Below are 15,000 nucleotides of genomic sequence, written 5' to 3' on the forward strand. Positions count from 1 at the left end.
TGTAGAAGTTCATAAAAGCAAATATTAAAGTTGAGGCTTATTATCATAGAAACAGAGGAAACTGAGGAAATAATGACTTTTCTCAAAAGAATCTGTCATGAACTGAACATAAACCCAGTGTGTCCATCCACTGGCACTGATCCAACTGCATGGGTTTGACTGGAGAATCAATGTTGTAGAAGATGACGGTGTTTCCACGGTAACTACAGAGCCTCTGAACGTCCAAATATGGTCATATCTGATGACCATGAACAGATGAAGAACTGTATTTAACATCAGTTACTGACATGTACTGATAGGATGAGTGGATGAACAGGTGTGAAACAGTTTAGATCAGCAGATGGTTTGTGTCGGTGGTGGATGTTTGTGTCTGTGGTGGACGTTTGTGTCGGTGGTGGACGTTTGTGTCGGTGGTGGACGTTCGTGTCTGTGGTGGACGTTCGTGTCTGTGGTGGACGTTCGTGTCGGTGGTGGACGTTTGTGTCTGTGGTGGATGTTCGTGTCTGTGGTGGACGTTCGTGTCTGTGGTGGACGTTCGTGTCGGTGGTGGACGTTTGTGTCTGTGGTGGATGTTCGTGTCGGTGGTGGACGTTTGTGTCTGTGGTGGATGTTTGTGTCGGTGGTGGATGTTCGTGTCTGTGGTGGATGTTCGTGTCTGTGGTGGATGTTCGTGTCTGTGGTGGATGTTCGTGTCGGTGGTGGACGTTCGTGTCGGTGGTGGACGTTCGTGTCGGTGGTGGACGTTAGTGTCTGTGGTGGATGCTTGTGTCTGTGGTGGATGTTTGTGTCGGTGGTGGATGTTTGTGTCTGTGGTGGACGTTTGTGTCTGTGGTGGATGTTTGTGTCTGTGGTGGATGTTCGTGTCGGTGGTGGATGTTCGTGTCTTTGGTGGATGTTCGTGTCGGTGGTGGACGTTCGTGTCGGTGGTGGACGTTCGTGTCTGTGGTGGACGTTCGTGTCGGTGGTGGATGTTTGTGTCTGTGGTGGACGTTTGTGTCGGTGGTGGACGTTTGTGTCGGTGGTGGACGTTTGTGTCTGTGGTGGATGTTCGTGTCTGTGGTGGATGTTCGTGTCTGTGGTGGACGTTCGTGTCTGTGGTGGATGTTCGTGTCTGTGGTGGATGTTTGTGTCTGTGGTGGATGTTTGTGTCGGTGGTGGACGTTTGTGTCTGTGGTGGACGTTTGTGTCTGTGGTGGACGTTCGTGTCTGTGGTGGATGTTTGTGTCTGTGGTGGACGTTCGTGTCGGTGGTGGATGTTTGTGTCGGTGGTGGACGTTTGTGTCTGTGGTGGATGTTTGTGTCGGTGGTGGACGTTTGTGTCTGTGGTGGATGTTTGTGTCTGTGGTGGATGTTTGTGGTGGAGGTGGATGTTTGTGTCTGTGGTGGATGTTTGTGTCTGTGATGGATGTTTGTGTCTGTGGTGGATGTTTGTGTCTGTGGTGGATGTTTGTGTCTGTGGTGGATGTTTGTGTCTGTGGTGGACGTTTGTGTCTGTGGTGGATGTTTGTGTCTGTGGTGGACGTTAGTGTCTGTGGTGGACGTTTGTGTCTGTGGTGGATGTTTGTGTCTGTGGTGGATGTTTGGGTCTTTCTGGCTTCAATAATAAACGCTGTCAGAATCAGGAAAGGCCTTTTGCTCCGACAGTCTGGTGTTTTCTGTCTGCTCCTGGTCTCTCTGTACAGGCTTGCGTCTGCTTTGTCACAGAAGGTGTCATTTCGGTTTGTTTGGGACAGAAGTGGAGCAGTTTTCCTAATACCCCAATCTTCCACAATTTAAGAAACACACCACATGTCAATGACAAGACAGCTACAGAAAACAGCATTTCTGAGACCAGCCCACAACAACAATGTATACTTCAACTCTGATAACAATAACCTCAGCCTCAACTACAGAAAAAAAAAAAAAAAACAAAAACATTTGTAGGAGGTCTACATTTCAGCTTAAAAGCAAAGAGTTTCCTGAGAAATTCCACAAACTTTGTAAAAAAAAAAAAAAAAAAAAAAAAAAAAGCTCTCTATCAACCCTTATTTAACGTACTGTTCTGCTGTGAATAAAAATAAGCATTTGTGTTCCAAATTAGTCAGTTTAGCATGGGATGTAATGTGGCATTACTGGGTGAGAACAGCTGGTTGAGTATTTTAGAGTCAGCGGAGCACACACTGGTCTTTGCCAACAATGCTGCTGTGTGTAATTCCCCCTCTGCATCATTACCCAGCGTTTGTAAAGGAGTCCCAGGGGTCAGAGCTGTCGCTCCATTTGTTTCACTTACTGCGCACTAGCATCGCTCCACACTTACTGAACACTCATTTCCTCATATCAGGCTCAGTCTCTCGCTGTGCAAGTACCTAGGCAAGCAAAAGTGCTTTTCCCTAATCGTAATAATCATCAGGCAGCGGCGGCAGGAGGTCTTTTTGGTCGGGCGTGCGGCAGGTTAAGTTAGTAGGTTAATTACAGAGAACAGACCACACTCATGCAGACAGTGTGGAGCTGCTCATTAAAGTACACTCACTGAAAAAACACACACTGTACGATGGAGCCGTCCCATTAGTGTGTGTTCCACACATCTGAAGCCTGGAGGTCCACAGTGTTTGGTGCTAGAACAGAACAGATGGACCAGAGGACCACTCAGCTCTGAAGGACTGTTCTGCTGCACAGCTCCAAAGCCTTCATTTTCTGCTGCTATTATGTGTGTATTATGATAGTGGGACACCTTCTGATTGGTCTGGGAATGGAACCGATCTATCGCAAAATTAGTGAGACAGTAGCACGCAAACAGACCCCGCTGCTGTGGGTGGAAACTGAGAAGCACTTCGGAGCGGTGAGCGATAATGTGAAGGAATTACAACGGGAGGTGACGCAGACGGGGGAGAGTGGGCCAGACCTGGACGGACAGGCTGGGGACTGGTATGAGAAGTTGGATTACATCATGGGTTAGTCTGCGGAGGGATTGAGAGCAAATGTGGAGGGGCTCCGTCGATCTGCCGGACTAAAGGAGAAGGTCGAAGAATTATGTAGAGACCTAACTGGTCGAAGATGCTGAGGAATGCTGAAACCAGGTAGAAGAAACTTAAGTTCTACTAAATTTATGCAGTAGTCCAGTTTCCCCCCGTGGTCAAAATTATTTCCCCTGAGAGCAGAGGAAGCAGCAGATTCTTCTCAAATCTACTCCCCTGCAGTCCAAACATCTTCCATGGCCAGGACAACAGTAGAACTGAACTGGACTGAACTGGACTGTATGGACAGTGTGACCCACTGCAGTCTCTTATCTTCACACACACATTAGATTGCATAACCCTGGGGAGGTGTTCCGGGCATGTCCCACCGGGAGGAGACCTCAGGGAAGACCCAGGACACGTTGGAGAGACTATGTCTGTGGGCTGGCCTGGGAACGCCTCGGGGTCCCCCCGGAAGAGCTGGAGGAGGAGTCTGAGGAGAGGGAAGTCTGGGTGTCCCTGATTAGACTGTTACCCCCGTGACCCGGCCCCGGATAAGAGGAAGATAATGGATGGATGGATGGATTGGATCAGATTAGATTAGACTTTATTGATCCCACAATTCACTGGTCAAGGCAGTAACCGATTAAAGTACAAGAAAAAGTGTGCATGCATAAAGATAGCACTAAATATATATATATATATATATATATATTTATATATATACATATATATACACATAAGATTAGAACACAGACTGAGTTCCACTGTTGCGTTGTACTGTTTAAACTGCAGTTTAAACCTAGTTTTATCTAAAGCTGCTCAGCCCATAAACCAATATAATCTCAGTATCAATCAGTTTCATCTTTATGGTTATTTCTGCTACAAAGGTTGATGATTATAAAGTTATTAAACTGCTGTCTAAAACTTATGCTGTTGTTGTGGAAATTTGGCAAATTTGGAGGTTTTGAGCAGTTTCAGGGCTTCAGTCTGGGAGTTGTTATTACCCTGAGGACTTTAGTCCAGTCTGCTCCAGAATGTCCATGCTTTATTAAAAGGGGAGGGATACCACAGGTTTTCAATCTCTTTGTTTTCCCTGTCCTTCCACTTAGGAATTTTTTTTTTTTTTTTTTTATAAAATTCCAGTTTTTGTGACCTCAGCTGGTGTTTTCATGTGAGTGAGAGAAAAATATCAAAGTTTCCACATTAGTGAGAACAGAGCATTTAGTTACAACACAGAGCACATGGGCTTAAACAGCGCTGCAAACCAAGGTTATTATCATTAACGAAAACTAACGAAATGACAAACACTAGAATTGTAAAAACATTTTCATTAACTGAAATAAATGAAAACTAGAATTAAAAGAAAAAAAAAACAACTATCTGAAACTGTATTGTGTGTTTACAAAACTAACTTAAATGAATACAAATTATGGATAAAATTCCCTTCGTTTTCATCTTTGTCAATGTCAGATTGATATGAAATTGATTTATTTCCCTTGAGCAATTTTAGCTGCTGTCACCATCGGACAACTGACGGTCCATCACTTGTGGTTTCCAGTCGTCTTCTGGTCCCCACTCTACCTGGAAACATGGAGACTAAAGCAGCAGAGTCCTGTCTGGGATTGATTTGAATAGGAGCACAGAGAAGAAGAGAAAAGAGACAACTGAACTACAACTGAACTACAACTGAACTACAACTAAACTACAACTAAACTACAACTGAACTACAACTGAACTACAGCTGAACTACAACTAAACTACAACTAAACTACAACTGAACTACAACTAAACTACAACTGAACTACAACTAAACTACAACTGAACTACAACTAAACTACAACTGAACTACAACTGAACTACAACTGAACTACAACTGAACTAAACTAAACTACAACTGAACTACAACTAAACTACAACTGAACTACAACTGAACTACAACTAAACTACAACTGAACTACAACTGAACTACAACTGAACTACAACTAAACTACAACTAAACTGAACTACAACTAAACTACAACTGAACTACAACTAAACTGAACTACAACTGAACTACAACTAAACTACAACTGAACTACAACTAAACTACAACTGAACTACAACTAAACTACAACTAAACTACAACTGAACTACAACTAAGCTACAACTAAACTACAACTGAACTAAAACTAAACTACAACTGAACTACAACTGAACTACAACTAAACTACAACTGAACTAAAACTGAACTACAACTGAACTACAACTAAACTACAACTGAACTACAACTGAACTACAACTAAACTGAACTACAACTGAACTACAACTGAACTACAACTAAACTACAACTGAACTAAAACTGAACTACAACTGAACTACAACTAAACTACAACTGAACTACAACTGAACTACAACTAAACTGAACTACAACTGAACTACAACTGAACTACAACTAAACTACAACTGAACTACAACTAAACTGAACTACAACTGAACTACAACTGAACTACAACTAAACTACAACTGAACTACAACTGAACTAAAACTAAACTACAACTGAACTACAACTAAACTACAACTGAACTAAAACTGAACTACAACTAAACTACAACTGAACTACAACTGAACTACAACTGAACTACAACTAAACTGAACTACAACTGAACTACAACTGAACTACAACTAAACTACAACTGAACTACAACCAAACTACAAATAAACTACAACTGAATTACAACTGAACTACAACTAAACTACAACTGAACTACAACTAAAACTAAACTACAACTAAAACTAAACTACAACTACAACTAAACTACAACTAAACTAAAACTAAACTACAACTAAAACTAAAACTAAACTACAACTAAACTGAAACTAAACTACAACTAAAACAAAACTACAACTACAACTAAACTACAACTAAACTACAACTAAACTAAAACTAAACTACAACTAAAACTAAACTACAACTAAACTAAAACTAAACTACAACTAAAACTAAACTAAAACTAAACTAAAACTAAACTACAACTAAACTACAACTAAAACTAAACTACAACTAAACTACAACTAAACTAAAACTAAACTACAACTAAAACTAAAACTAAACTACAACTAAACTACAACTAAACTAAACTAAAACTAAACTACAACTAAACTACAACTAAAACTAAACTAAAACTAAACTACAACTAAACTAAAACTAAACTACAACTAAACTACAACTAAAACTAAACTAAAACTAAACTACAACTAAAACTAAACTAAAACTAAACTACAACTAAACTAAAACTAAACTAAAACTAAACTACAACTAAAACTAAACTACAACTAAACTACAACTAAACTAAAACTAAACTACAACTAAAACTAAACTACAACTAAAACTAAAACTAAACTACAACTAAACTACAACTAAAACTAAACTACAACTAAACTACAACTAAACTAAAACTAAACTAAAACTAAACTACAACTAAAACTAAACTACAACTAAACTAAAACTAAACTACAACTAAAACTAAACTACAACTAAACTAAAACTAAACTACAACTAAAACTAAACTACAACTAAAACTAAAACTAAACTACAACTAAACCTAAACTAAGCATTTAGAAAAAAATGAAAACTTAATAAAAACTATCAAACCTGCTCTAAAAATGAATTAAAATGAACTGAATTAGAGAAAAAAAAAGTCAAAACTAAATAAAACTAAAGTATAATGAAAAATCCAAAACTATTAGAACCTTGCTGTAAGCATTATCTCCACTGAGTAAAACATAAATTTCCTTCCACCTCAAATGAAAATTGACTCTTAATTGAAAAAAAACAACAACAACACATTGACTATTCTTACCATTTGACTAATCAGCTGATCAGTTATTTGTGTGCATCCTTAATGCACATGTTACTGTTAAATAACGCACTAGTTTGACTCATGCCCATGTGACGTCACCACTTTTCCACTGTTTTGAGTCTCACTTAATATTTTCACCATTAAACTGAACACCTTAATACACAGGTGTCAAACATGTGGCCTGCGGGCCAAAACCGGCCCACCAAAGGGTCCAGTCCAGCCCATGGGAGAAATGTATGAAATGCCAAATTACACTGAAGATATTAACACTCAAAGGTGTCAAAATCATTTGAGTTCAGGTTCCACATACAGACCAATGGGATCTCAAATGGGTTGAACCAGTAAAATACTATCAAAAATAACCGATAAATAATGACAACTCCAATTTTTTCTTTTTGTTTTATTGCAACAAAAGGAAAATGATATCAAAATGTTTACATTTAAAAACTAACCTCTCAAAAAAAAGTGAATAACCTGAACAAATATGAACAACCTAAAATGTCTTAGGATAAGTACGTACAATTTTAACAATATTTTGCCTGTTTCTAAATGTTTTGTGTATTTGTAAATCCACTGTGATAGTTGTGATGCACATGTGTAAATAATAAGGTGAGCCATAATATTTAAAAAATTACAATTATTTTTCTTAAGACATTTCAGGTTGTTCATGTTATTCACATTTTTAAGGAAACATTGTAGATGTAAACCTTTTCATGATGTAATTGTACTTAAAAAAAAAAAAACAAAACTTAAAGTAAGAACAATAATGAAGAGTATGTGCATAACAAGCTGTGGAGTGACTTAGCGGAACAGTCTGGAGCAAGACAAGTACAAACATAAATATATTTAAAAGAGGCACAAACATTATTTCTAAATAGGTATATGGAAGATGAGGGATACAAATAGAATTGTCCCAAATACCATTCATGATTTCTTGGAATTAAGAGAGAGTAATTATAATTTCAGAAAGTTTCCTATTTGTGAATGGACTAAAGTGAGGACGGATGTGAAGTGTAGACGGACTGGAGCTGTGGGGGGTGAAAGGATGAAATGGACCTGATGAGGAATTTAAGGTATTTACTTCTTTGGTAAGTAAAAATAAAGAAGTGCCTTAAGTTTAAAATGATTCAAGAATATTAAATTGAGATGGTAGATATGTTTTTGTTGTTGACTTTTTTTTTGTCTGTTTATGGTGTGACTGCTCGATGCTGTACACATTTAATTTAAAGTAAGCAGTGCATTAGGTGAGAAGGACAGGCCAAAGAAAGAAGCTTTTGCTCTTAGCCTATTCCGTTTTGGTTTTTATGTTTATTGTGATTATTGTGCTGGGTGCAACGACTGATGCACAAACCCAAATAAATTCATTTCTTCATTCCTTCAGATTATCGTACTGCTCTGATCCACTTCAGGTCAGTTTGGGCTGAATGTGGAACCCCTGCCTTAATATGTTGAGCTTAACCTGAACATGGCTCATTCACAACAATTTAAACAGGTGACATATAGAAGTATATCTGCAGGTGCATTTGTTGTCAGCAGGGAAACTCTAAAAACAACACCCATGGTTTTTATACATAGCTGTAAATATGTTTTTTTTCTATTGTAAATTTGTCCATTTTAACACAACTGTGGGTTTCACCTGCTTTTAGAGCCTTAAGCAGCTGTTTTAAGAACGGTAGGTTTTGGTTTTGGTCTTCATTTTAAAGTTTTAAGGATGAAGAAGAAATGAAACAGCTGTGGACTCACTGTGACACTGAAGTGGCAGGAGTCAGATCAGGTTCTCGCTCTGCCTCCAGCTCCAAATCATCTGCAAAACTACAGTTCCTCCTGAGAGGGCTGGGGGTCTGGACTTCCAAAAAGACGGCGTTTCTTTTCACTGCACACACACACACACACACACACACACACACACATTAGACATCAGTCTGGCATTCAGTCATCTGAACCTCAAGGCTCAGGTCATATTTGCTGATTTGCTGAAGTATAATGTATTGTAGTGATTTATTTCTCGATATCTCCAATGAAATAGTCAATTCAAAACTGCAGCTTCCAAAGGTAATGTTCAGTCTGATGGACAGATACGACAGCTGACTGTGGAAGCCCTTACCCTTTAAACCTTCAGCCTGAAAGGGATTTTTTTTTCTTATTTTGACAATAAATTATACTGTTAGTGAGTCTATTTTGCCAGTTTTTCCAGAGCACCTTTTTTCCAGATCTTTCAAAATTTAGCGATCATTTACAATTTACTGCATGTTATAATTCTGCTAAAAAAGCTTCTCCAGCTTCTACTACAGGAATTCCCATAATAACCCAATAACCTCCTGAGACCCAGCAATGCTTTTTTGTCCTCCATAGGGGACAAGAGTTTCACAACTTTACTTAGAAAAATAATCCAGTCCACCTCAAAGGACGTTCCATAAAAAAATAAAATAAAAATAAAAATTGTATCTGAAAAATGGTTGCATTATGCTTTTTCTAATTTAAGACATTTAATGTAAAAAAGCCAAAACATTTACTTTCCTGGGTTTCAGGAGGATAAAGCCTATAAAGTATAACATGTCAGGTTTTTCCAGTTGTACAAACAGTGACAGTTACAGCCTCCAACCTGCATATACGCAGGTGTGTCAGCCATGACACGCCAGTGCTTCCAAACTTTTTTACTCCTGACCCCATTTTAACATCACAGACCCCACACATTCAAAATGGAGACTTTCTTTTGCTAAAATTAATCTATTTTTGATCATGTAATAGTTTCCTATAGTATGTTGCAAATAAACGTTCATGTTTGAGGACATTTAGTCTATATAATGTCTGTTATTGTGGACATTTAGTCTATATAATGTCTATTATTGTGGGCATTTAGTCTATATAATGTCTATTATTGTGGACATTTAGTCTGTATAATGTCTATTATTGTGGACATTTAGTCTATATAATGTCTGTTATTGTGGACATTTAGTCTATATGTCTATTATTGTGGACATTTAGTCTGTATAATGTCTATTATTGTGGACATTTAGTCTATATAATGTCTATTATTGTGGACATTTAGTCTGTATAATGTCTATTCTTGTGGACATTTAGTCTGTATAATGTCTATTATTGTGGACATTTAGTCTGTATAATGTCTATTATTGTGGACATTTAGTCTGTATAATGTCTATTATTGTGGACATTTAGTCTATATAATGTCTATTATTGTGGACATTTAGTCTATATAATGTCTATTATTGTGGACATTTAGTCTGTATAATGTCTATTATTGTGGACATTTAGTCTGTATAATGTCTATTATTGTGGACATTTAGTCTATATAATGTCTATTATTGTGGACATTTAGTCTATATAATGTCTATTATTGTGGACATTTAGTCTGTATAATGTGTATTATTGTGGACATTTAGTCTGTATAATGTGTATTATTGTGGACATTTAGTCTGTATAATGTCTATTATTGTGGACATTTAGTCTGTATAATGTGTATTATTGTGGACATTTAGTCTGTATAATGTCTGTTATTGTGGACATTTAGTCTGTATAATGTGTATTATTGTGGACATTTAGTCTGTATAATGTCTGTTATTGTGGACATTTAGTCGATATAATGTGTATTATTGTGGACATTTAGTCTATATAATGTGTATTATTGTGGACATTTAGTCTGTATAATGTCTATTATTGTGGACATTTAGTCTATATAATGTCTATTATTGTGGACATTTAGTCTGTATAATGTCTATTATTGTGGACATTTAGTCTGTATAATGTCTATTATTGTGGACATTTAGTCTATATAATGTCTATTATTGTGGACATTTAGTCTGTATAATGTCTATTATTGTGGACATTTAGTCTGTATAATGTCTGTTATTGTGGACATTTAGTCTGTATAATGTCTATTATTGGGGACATTTAGTCTGTATAATGTCTATTATTGTGGACATTTAGTCTATATAATGTCTATTATTGTGGACATTTAGTCTGTATAATGTCTATTATTGTGGACATTTAGTCTATATAATGTCTATTATTGTGGACATTTAGTCTGTATAATGTCTATTATTGTGGACATTTAGTCTGTATAATGTCTGTTATTGTGGACATTTAGTCTATATAATGTCTATTATTGTGGACATTTAGTCTGTATAATGTCTATTATTGTGGACATTTAGTCTGTATAATATCTATTATTGTGGACATTTAGTCTGTATAATGTCTATTATTGTGGACATTTAGTCTATATAATGTCTATTATTGTGGACATTTAGTCTGTATAATGTCTATTATTGTGGACATTTAGTCTGTATAATGTCTATTATTGTGGACATTTAGTCTATATAATGTCTATTATTGTGGACATTTAGTCTATATAATGTCTATTATTGTGGACATTTAGTCTGTATAATGTCTATTATTGTGGACATTTAGTCTGTATAATGTCTATTATTGTGGACATTTAGTCTATATAATGTCTATTATTGTGGACATTTAGTCTGTATAATGTGTATTATTGTGGACATTTAGTCTGTATAATGTGTATTATTGTGGACATTTAGTCTATATAATGTCTATTATTGTGGACATTTAGTCTGTATAATGTGTATTATTGTGGACATTTAGTCTGTATAATGTCTATTATTGTGGACATTTAGTCTGTATAATGTGTATTATTGTGGACATTTAGTCTGTATAATGTCTGTTATTGTGGACATTTAGTCTGTATAATGTGTATTATTGTGGACATTTAGTCTGTATAATGTCTGTTATTGTGGACATTTAGTCTATATAATGTGTATTATTGTGGACATTTAGTCTATATAATGTGTATTATTGTGGACATTTAGTCTGTATAATGTCTATTATTGTGGACATTTAGTCTATATAATGTCTATTATTGTGGACATTTAGTCTGTATAATGTCTATTATTGTGGACATTTAGTCTGTATAATGTCTATTATTGTGGACATTTAGTCTATATAATGTCTATTATTGTGGACATTTAGTCTATATAATGTCTATTATTGTGGACATTTAGTCTATATAATGTCTATTATTGTGGACATTTAGTCTGTATAATGTCTATTATTGTGGACATTTAGTCTGTATAATGTCTGTTATTGTGGACATTTAGTCTGTATAATGTCTATTATTGGGGACATTTAGTCTGTATAATGTCTATTATTGTGGACATTTAGTCTATATAATGTCTATTATTGTGGACATTTAGTCTGTATAATGTCTATTATTGTGGACATTTAGTCTATATAATGTCTATTATTGTGGACATTTAGTCTGTATAATGTCTATTATTGTGGACATTTAGTCTGTATAATGTCTGTTATTGTGGACATTTAGTCTATATAATGTCTATTATTGTGGACATTTAGTCTGTATAATGTCTATTATTGTGGACATTTAGTCTGTATAATATCTATTATTGTGGACATTTAGTCTGTATAATGTCTATTATTGTGGACATTTAGTCTGTATAATGTCTATTATTGTGGACATTTAGTCTGTATAATGTCTATTATTGTGGACATTTAGTCTATATAATGTCTATTATTGTGGACATTTAGTCTATATAATGTCTATTATTGTGGACATTTAGTCTGTATAATGTCTATTATTGTGGACATTTAGTCTGTATAATGTCTATTATTGTGGACATTTAGTCTATATAATGTCTATTATTGTGGACATTTAGTCTGTATAATGTGTATTATTGTGGACATTTAGTCTGTATAATGTGTATTATTGTGGACATTTAGTCTGTATAATGTCTATTATTGTGGACATTTAGTCTATATAATGTCTATTATTGTGGACATTTAGTCTGTATAATGTCTATTATTGTGGACATTTAGTCTATATAATGTCTATTATTGTGGACATTTAGTCTGTATAATGTCTATTATTGTGGACATTTAGTCTGTATAATGTCTATTATTGTGGACATTTAGTCTATATAATGTCTATTATTGTGGACATTTAGTCTGTATAATGTCTATTATTGTGGACATTTAGTCTGTGTAATGTCTATTATTGTGGACATTTAGTCTATATAATGTGTATTATTGTGGACATTTAGTCTGTATAATGTCTATTACTGTGGACATTTAGTCTATATAATGTGTATTATTGTGGACATTTAGTCTGTATAATGTCTATTACTGTGGACATTTAGTCTATATAATGTCTATTATTGTGGACATTTAGTCTGTATAATGTCTATTACTGTGGACATTTAGTCTATAATGTCTATTACTGTGGACATTTAGTCTATATAATGTCTATTATTGTGGACATTTAGTCTGTATAATGTCTATTATTGTGGACATTTAGTCTATATAATGTCTATTATTGTGGACATTTAGTCTGTATAATGTCTATTATTGTGGACATTTAGTCTATATAATGTCTATTATTGTGGACATTTAGTCTGTATAATGTCTATTATTGTGGACATTTAGTCTGTATAATGTCTATTATTGTGGACATTTAGTCTATATAATGTCTATTATTGTGGACATTTAGTCTGTATAATGTCTATTATTGTGGACATTTAGTCTGTGTAATGTCTATTATTGTGGACATTTAGTCTATATAATGTGTATTATTGTGGACATTTAGTCTGTATAATGTCTATTACTGTGGACATTTAGTCTATATAATGTGTATTATTGTGGACATTTAGTCTGTATAATGTCTATTACTGTGGACATTTAGTCTATATAATGTCTATTATTGTGGACATTTAGTCTGTATAATGTCTATTACTGTGGACATTTAGTCTATAATGTCTATTACTGTGGACATTTAGTCTATATAATGTCTATTATTGTGGACATTTAGTCTGTATAATGTCTATTATTGTGGACATTTAGTCTATATAATGTCTATTATTGTGGACATTTAGTCTGTATAATGTCTATTATTGTGGACAGAGGCAGTAAATCCAGGTGTAGATTAAAGGCTCAGGATCTGTCCAGTCAGTCCAGCTGGGATTTACAAGGAGGACAATTAATACTGAACAAACAAGAACTGAAACTATGAATTATGAAAGAGCTGCAGCATCTGAAACTGACCACAGTGAACATGTGACACAAACAGAACCACAGTGCTGCAGTTTCAGCTGCAGTTTGTCATGTGTTTCTGTATTGTGATTGGCTCTGTCAACTCAACATATATTTTTTTTGTTGTTTGTTTATCAATTACTAGAAATTTCAGGCGACCCCATTTGAATTCCAGGTGACCCCATGTGGGGTCCTGACCCCAAGGTTGGAAAACACAGTTTTAAAGAGTTAATAGAAGTGCATTATGGGCTTGTATGAGTGCATGTTTCCATCGTTCTCAGATGGGAAATGCATTCTGAGTGTACAACCACATGTATGAGTCCACTGGTGGGAAAAGCTGAACTGACAGGTCACACATGTTTTAGTCTGAGATGATAGTGTCATGTACTGGTAGTTTTGTGGAATCTGTCACTTCCACAGTGGATTTAATTACCTGGAGGTGGTGAGCTGAACTGAAGGGAAGTTAAAGATGTCCAGGACTGGTCTCGATCTGAAAGACACAGACAGAAACAGCGGTGTGATCCATGTTAGCCTGAAAACACAAGGACATTCAATCCAAATCTGTGGTGCCAACTACAATCGAATTAAAGCCCAACAAACAAATGCTCCTGCCCGTGTGAAGAACAGGCTGTTCTGTGCAGTCATAGATTAGACAAAGGACAGGGGTGTGTTAACAGTGATTCTAGAAGGACATGTGCAGGATGGGGACACTAACAGCAGCTCACCACATCCTCCCAGAGGGCGGCATCTGGCTAAACCACCAAGACAGAAACAACAGGAAAAGAGACAAACGACAGAAGCAGAACAGGTGAATGCAAACAACACTAACCCTGGAAAGCCTCAGCCATTACATCACTGACAGAAAACTCCACTTCTTTCAAACTGGAGCCTGTAGTGGTCCTTCTGAACAACCCCAAACTTTTTTTTTTTTTCAAATATCAATTTCCACGTATGAGTTTCAGTTTTGTATCATATTTGATACATCGGGTCTCAATGCTCAAATATTACTGTTTTTGAACAAACATCATATAACACAAACATGTCTAACAAATTGGTAATTCCTTTTCAAAATTGGCAATGATATTGTACTGATACATATATTTATATTGTCTTCCTTTTTTTAAATGAATTGTGAATGCGTATGGACTATG

General features: G+C 35.7%; 1 protein-coding gene across 2 annotated transcripts in view; it reads right to left on the reverse strand.

Annotated features, from left to right (window-relative positions):
• kcnq1.1 (potassium voltage-gated channel, KQT-like subfamily, member 1.1) overlaps positions 1–15,000 on the reverse strand; it is a 293,916-nt gene that overhangs the window by 63,639 nt on the left and 215,277 nt on the right. For both annotated transcript variants that reach the window (XR_003935077.1, XM_030130954.1), the window contains exons 11-12: positions 14,283–14,339; positions 8,519–8,648 (exon numbers count right to left, since the gene is read on the reverse strand). Coding sequence is in view for 1 of the 2 variants with exons in the window: in XM_030130954.1 (XP_029986814.1) it covers positions 8,519–8,648; positions 14,283–14,339 (187 nt within the window). In the remaining variant the exon portion in view is untranslated. The remainder of the gene's footprint in view (positions 1–8,518; positions 8,649–14,282; positions 14,340–15,000) is intronic.

Source organism: Sphaeramia orbicularis, chromosome 3 (assembly GCF_902148855.1).
Source record: "Sphaeramia orbicularis chromosome 3, fSphaOr1.1, whole genome shotgun sequence".
Lineage (NCBI taxonomy): Eukaryota > Metazoa > Chordata > Actinopteri > Kurtiformes > Apogonidae > Sphaeramia > Sphaeramia orbicularis.